Source organism: Nematolebias whitei, chromosome 1, assembly GCF_014905685.2.
Source record: "Nematolebias whitei isolate Nwh7 chromosome 1, NemWhi1, whole genome shotgun sequence".
NCBI lineage: Eukaryota > Metazoa > Chordata > Actinopteri > Cyprinodontiformes > Rivulidae > Nematolebias > Nematolebias whitei.
Window position 1 is genome coordinate 49,219,927 of NC_056498.1, and position 6,875 is coordinate 49,226,801.

The following is a 6,875-nucleotide window of genomic DNA, read 5'->3' on the forward strand; positions in this document are numbered from 1 at the left end:
CAATGCACAGCAGTGGTGGCAGCTCACTGCGTCACTGCGCATTGAGCAAAAACAGCAACAGCAGCGCTGGATAACGCTCTAAATTTAGGACAAAGCAGCAGCAGCAGCAAACTGGAGCCATTTTTATCGCCCGCCGCTGAAGGCAAAGCAGAGAGATTATTGCCTCGGTCTTCTTTTGTCTTGATCGTTACCAAAATATAAAGTAACACTGGACTGATTTTACTGAAACGTAAAAATAAAAACAATCAAATTGCCTTTTGGATTCACTCCAATTTAAGATGGCCGCCACAGCTAATCAACATTAGCAAACTCAGTTAATGCCATGGCTTTGAGTCACCCAAATTCAAGATGGCCACCAAAGCTAACTGAGATTAGCAAACACAGAAAGGGCTAAAACTTGGCCGGTCTTTCGGCTATTGAGTTAAGCTGGAGCAGTAGAAGCTGGTCGTTATTCTCTAACACATACTGTATGTGAGCACAGCACGTCAACAGTCATGGCTTTGAATCACCCAAATTCAAGATGGCCGCCACAGCTAATCAATGTTAGCCTGCACACACAAGAAAAATGTCACAGCACCTCAACGAATTATAAATCTATCAAGCTAAAATGTGGTGTAGTAGTAGCCGAGAGTCATTCACAACACAAATTTTAGCTGAACAAAAGAAAAATAAAGACTCAGGTGCAGCCATTTATAAAAAAAAAAGCTTAGCAAATTGTTAGCATTAGCCACATAGCAGGAGGCTACATTCCGCTACCGCCACACCAAAAACTTGAGCTTCAGCTCAACGACTTTAAAAAGACAGTTGTAGCCATTTTTTGTGTTTGTGAAACTAGCTGCGTCAGCCATTTTGAATTCTGAACAAAGACCGTATAGCAAATTGTTAGCACTAGGTTAAGTGGACGTTCGAGTCAGCTACTACACACAATTTTAGCTAAATTTAATAATACCAAAGTTGCTGCCATTCCCCCCCGTTTGTTCAAAATGGATACCCCGGCTAACTTCGCAAAGAGCTTAGTACTACAGGGTGTACGTTTCAGTTAGCTACTACACAAAATGTTAGCTGAACTGTTTGTTCAAAATGGCTGCCGCAGCTAACCTGGCTATGAGCTCTATTACGGTTAGCTAGAGGTTTCGGGCAGCTACTACAGAAAATGTTAGCTGAATATCACTAACATTAACTGACTTATTGTCATTTTTGTGTTTGGCAAGTTAGCTGTGGCAGCCATTTTGAACCAAGAGCTTGGCCAACTGTTAGCACTGTTAGCTAGCTGTAGGTTTAGGTTAAATATATGCTAAAAATGACTGCGTTAAGGCCATTTTGAACAAAAAGCTTTCCAAACTGTCAGTTCCTTAGCACAGTCAGCAACTTTCATTTCAACACCTCAGAGTTACAACCATTTTTTGTGTTTGCCAAGTCAGCTGTGGTGGCCATTTTGAATCGGGTTGACCCAAATATATAGTCGTACAGGGGCGTCCAAACGTTTTCATATGTGGGTTATTTAAAAGGATTTGATTTGTTGGGTTTATGCTTGTTGTTTTCTTGTGTTTGGAAAGCTCATTTTAGTCTCAGCGATAAAAAGTGTAATTTGAGTAAGTGTCCTTTAAAAAGCGGGTTGATCAAAATTCTGAAAAATCGTCCCGATGTCAAGTCGCTACAACAGATTCATAGAAGGTTTGATAAAGTCGATCAACTCGTATGTAGATGATACCACGTGATATGCGTTTAAAAATGTCTCAACTGCATTATGTATGAATCATTATCCAAAAGTCTCCTTTCTGGTAGAAATCAGTAAAAGTTTGTGGTGCTTTGTAAAAAAGTTATTTCACATAATCTAAAAATGTTAAGTCTGGTTCTGTTTTGTTTGTTTTTTGAATGTCCAGAGGACCAGAATGAACTTTTTAGATTTCTCTACCTGCATGCATCAGGATATTTTGCTTAATACTGCTCATTTTGAAAGATTGCTTTTCATCTATTTTGTTGTTAAACTTAAACATTATACAAAAAAAGTATTGCCAACAAATTTGCAGAAAGTCTGCATCGACCTTTTAAGCCTGCTAGCCAAAATGATACCATTCTTAAAATGCAGCTGTGGGCCGCACAAAATCACTCCAAGGGCCGCAAATGGCCCGCGGGCCGTACTTTGGACACCGTGGGTTAAATGCTATGCTACTAAAAATGACTGTTAAGGCCATTTTGAAGAAAAAGCAAACTGTTAGTTCCTTAGCACAGTCAGCAACTTTCATTTAAACACTTCAGTTACAACCCCCTTTTTTTTTTGTTTGCCAAGTCAGCTGCGGCGGCCATTTTGAATCGGGTTGACCCAAATAAGTAGTCATACCTTCCATGTTTACTTTGCAACTATTTTTTATTTTTTTTTTTCAAAAGGTGTTCAGTTTCATTTTACTTGGAAGCCATTCTCCATGAAGTAATATAAAAATATGTATAAACCCGTATGGAGGTGGGTAGCGTTAGCTGCCGCCATTGAAAAGCATTATGGTGAACGCAGCGATAACAACAACAGGACCTGCCGGAGGCGGCAACACGGGCGCTGTTTTTGGCAGAAGCTCATGTGATTAAAAAAAAAAAAAATGGCTGACTGACAGAGGCTGCAGCACAGTGGAGGGGGGAGGGGGAGGGGGGGTCTGTCGAAGAAATCAAGTCAATAGAAACTGAAGTGGAAGCAGGCGTGATGACGTCACTGCTCCACATCGAGCCAGTAGTAGAGTCGTCGTCGGCGGAGCTAGAGAGAGGAGCGCCGGAGTAAAGTACACACCGACATGAACTTCTCCCTCTAACTTCAGCCTCCAGAAACCCGGGAGAGGACCTCTTTCCTTCGCCGCCTTTCTTTCCGACGGAGCGTGGTGTTTGTTTTTTTGGTTTCATTCACGGAAAATAACCCACCCCCGGAGAGGAAGACATTTTGGGGTTGTTGTTTTTTTTTTTTTTTTTCCCTCCCGTTTCGAACGGTCGACGACGAGCGAGATGTCGTCCGCGGCGGTCGCTGCTTCTTCCAGGAGGCAGTCGTGTTATTTGTGCGACCTGCCCCGCATGCCCTGGGCCATGATTTGGGATTTTACCGAGCCCGTCTGCAGGGGATGTGTCAACTACGAAGGAGCGGACCGCATCGAGTTCGTCATCGAGACGGCCCGGCAGCTCAAGCGGGCTCACGGCTTCCAGGAGGGGCGCTCTCCCGGGCCGGGGAAGGCGGCGCAGCAGCTCTCCGGGAAGGACATCCACGCCGCGGCGGGCGACCCGGGCTCCCGGCCGCCGCAGCCGCTGGACCGCTACCCGCTGTCCTCCGACCGCCCGCCCAGGCTGGGTCCAGAGTACCAGTCTAGCAGGCAGGCGAACGGTATCCCGGTCCCGAACGGATTTCCTAAACCCGATGAGCCGCCAGAGCTGAACCGTCAGAGCCCGAACCCGCGCAGGAATATCTCGGGCCCCAACCTCATGCCTTTGGTGGTTAACGGGAACTTGCCGGTGCACGTGAACGGGAGACCGGGCCAGATCATGGGGCTCCCCTCCGGCAGTCCCGCCGACCTGGGCAAGAGACCCGCCTCGGTGTCCAGCACCGAGCACGACAGGGAGGCGAAGGAGAAGCACAGACCGGACAGCCTGACCCCGGAGATCCCGGAGAGCCACAAGAACCGGGCGGAGCAGGAGTGGAGCAAAGGCAAGACGGTGCGGGACCTGATGGCGCTGCACACGTTCGACAGCAGGTTCAAGAAGGACCATGCGGCCATGCAGCAACGGGTCATGGGCTACGAGAGCAGCGCCACGGCTTCCAAGTCAGGTACAGCATCTGTTCTGATTAAACCTGGGGGGGGGTGCTTTAGGTTGCATTCATGTGCTTGTGTGCTGTTTGCTTTGTTGTCTGGAGCAGCGACTCAACTGTTTTCTTGAACCTGTTCCCTCCGACAGACCGAGGAAAACACCCCCGCATGAAGAGAAAAGCCTCGCCTGAACCCGAGGGAGAGGGCACCGCCGCCAAGCTCAACGGGGAGGGACAGCAGTGGTTACCGCCACCCAACGAAGGACTCAAAATGCCTCCGGTGCCCCCGCCGAGCTTCGCCTCCCCCCCTTCCACAATATCCCCCCACCCACGCACCACCCCGCCTGAGGCAGCCCAGAACGGCCAGTCCCCCATGGCGGCGCTCATCATGGCGGCGGACAACGCAGGTGGAAACAGCTCCCCCAAGGACGGCAACCAGGTGCACTCCACCACCCGGAGGAACAGCAGCAGCCCGCTGTCGCCGTCCTCCATGAACCAGAGGCGGCTGGCGCAGAGGGAGGCGTCCGGCGCAGGCACCCCGCAGGTGCAGGGCATGGACCAGGTGCACCCCCCCAGCATTCCGGACTCCTCGGTGCCGGGCAGCATACCTCTGTGCTGCACGCTGTGCCACGAGCGTTTGGAGGACACGCACTTTGTTCAGTGCCCGTCCGTGCCCTCTCACAAGTTCTGCTTCCCGTGCTCGAGGGAAAGCATAAAGCAGCAAGGCGCCACGGGCGAGGTGTACTGTCCGAGCGGAGAGAAGTGCCCCCTGGTCGGCTCGAACGTACCGTGGGCCTTCATGCAGGGGGAGATCGCCACCATCCTCGCAGGAGACGTCAAAGTAAAAAAGGAGAGGGATCCTTGATTTTGTCTGAACACTTCCTCGGGGAGGGGAGTCCCAAAAAAAAACAAGTATAAATATATAAATATCACATACATACCATTCAAAACAAACTAACAGACTTGTACATATTGGACCCAAGGGAAGAGTATACTTCGTAAACATGGTTGTATAATTTTTGATTTTTGAATACATTGTGTTTCTATATTTTTGAAGATAAAGGTATGTACTCATCATAACGAACGACGTTCCCCTTTGTTGATGTTTAACAAAAAATCTCGATGTACTTCTAGGTCTGGTGGCAGTTCCTGTTTAACGTAGAATGTGACTAATGCTACTCTACGAGCACTTGGCAAAACTAAAAATGCTTTTAGCTGTACTTGTATGCACTTGTTTAAAAAAAAAAAAAAAAATTGCCAAATACAATTTCTGATCTTGTATGAACACACTGTCTGGGCTTGCTTCATTTGGGTGAGTTGAGCTTGTTGTGACGGCTCAGGGGCTTAAAGCTGCAGGGGGAAACCAGCCGTCTGCACATTTACGCAGAGGGACGCAAAAACAAAACGCAAGCTCAATCCTTTTTTCGATTGCGAAGCGCAGAAAGAGTCGCCGAGTCATGTTCAGCCCACTGGAATCTGATGAGTCACTCAATAGGAAGGCGCATGAATGTCAACAAGACCACAAGTCTGGACTGTTTCAGACGCCGGCGACATTTTGCAGCAACAAAAAACAGACGGTTCAGACGCTCGGCGGGCTACAGATGTGGAGTATAACGAGCGTTACATCTGGTTCAGGTGCAGCCACAGGACCCAGCCGGTCCTCTGAACGCCACACGGGAGCACCTTGCTGCCTGAAGTCGTTCCAACGCTTCGGGCCGCAGCGCACTTTCTCCCGAGCAAAACTTGATTTTTAAGAATTTTAACGATTCACAAATCCGTGCATCAGCTGAAGATTGAAGCCTTTTTTTATGTATACCCCGCTGAATAAACTGATGAGCACCAGCTTGGAGGGCGGGTTTCATCCCAAGGTGCTGAATGGACTGCTTCTCCTGAGCTGGCTGTTTATGCCTCTTTCCCTTTTGTCTTTGGAAAGTTATCAGTTGGACTTTAAAACCCACTTTGATAAACTCCACACTCTCCATCTTGTCATGTTTTTAATTATATATATATATATATATATATACTTTGACCTAACTGTCCCCTTATCAGCAGCCAAATCCAACAAGCCACTTCTGAGAAAACCCGACAGGGTTTTATGCCCCGAGCTTAAAGGACGGCTCAATAAAACAGAAGAGCGGTTCTCCGGCCCGTAAAGATTTACGTCAGCAGACCTGTTTGTTCAGCGCTGATTAAAATAGCCCGCGCTGCAGCTAATGCAGTCAGAGCGTGTCCCTGGAAGCAGGGCCGTCATAACACGAAGCTCACCGGCCGCGTGGCTTCCGGCGCACAACATATGTTCCGGTGCAGCGTGGTGATTCGTACGTTGAGGCAGGGTGGGGGTTAAACGAGTTCTGATAGTAGCGTACGTCTTTGTTTACACCACAAATGAGGGAAATTGTCTCCTCTCGGTGCGATTGCAGCCATTTGTGGTTAATGACTCGTTTTGTTTACTGACAACAACCTTCGGGGATTATTATTTTATTTATATTTAAGCTGCAGAAGAGTTGCTTCGATGTGCTCTTACCCTGAAACTGTCCAGGGTCAACGGTCCATCACAACCAGACGAGCCATTTGCCAAAACGGCTGCAAAACCTTCTGGATACAGGTTTTTAAAAACTCAAGACTTAATGTGTTGTAAAAATCGGGACGGTATTTAAATATTTTAATCAGAGGGGGTCAAAATTATAAACCAAGGGTCACTTCCTGTCTGACAACTAGAGCTTCATCCGCCTCGTTTGACGTTCTCCGTCTCTTTTACCGCCTCGATTACAGGAAAAAAACATTTCTCGGCTTCAAAGCTGACTCGAGAAGTCCGCGCTGAATAAAGTGCTCGTTTTTTTATGTAAAATGAGAAGCGATAAAATGTTTTTATTTTAAAATCTCACTTCTTAGGGCCAGATAAGATGTTAGCAAAGGCCACATTTGGCCCTCGGGCCTTGAGTTTAAACCCTGCGAGTCCTAAGCTTGAGACATTTATTTAAACTTTATGAGTTTTTCTTTTCGTTAGTCACCACAGTTTGATATATTTTGTAAAACGCTTAATTTCAAAGACTTGTAACTTAAAAGTTTTATCAACAACGCTTCAAATGTCAAATCCTGA

The 6,875-nt window shown here is 47.4% G+C and overlaps 1 protein-coding gene across 1 annotated transcript; it reads left to right on the forward strand.

The window, feature by feature from the left end:
* Nucleotides 1-2,701: 2,701 nt before the first annotated feature.
* Nucleotides 2,702-5,060, forward strand: irf2bp2a (interferon regulatory factor 2 binding protein 2a). The gene is made up of 2 exons (XM_037678176.1): nt 2,702-3,796; nt 3,925-5,060. The coding sequence occupies exons 1-2, from the start codon at nt 2,986-2,988 to the stop codon at nt 4,638-4,640; spliced, it is 1,527 nt and encodes a 508-aa protein (XP_037534104.1). The 5' UTR covers nt 2,702-2,985; the 3' UTR covers nt 4,641-5,060.
* The last annotated feature ends 1,815 nt before the right edge of the window (nt 5,061-6,875 follow it).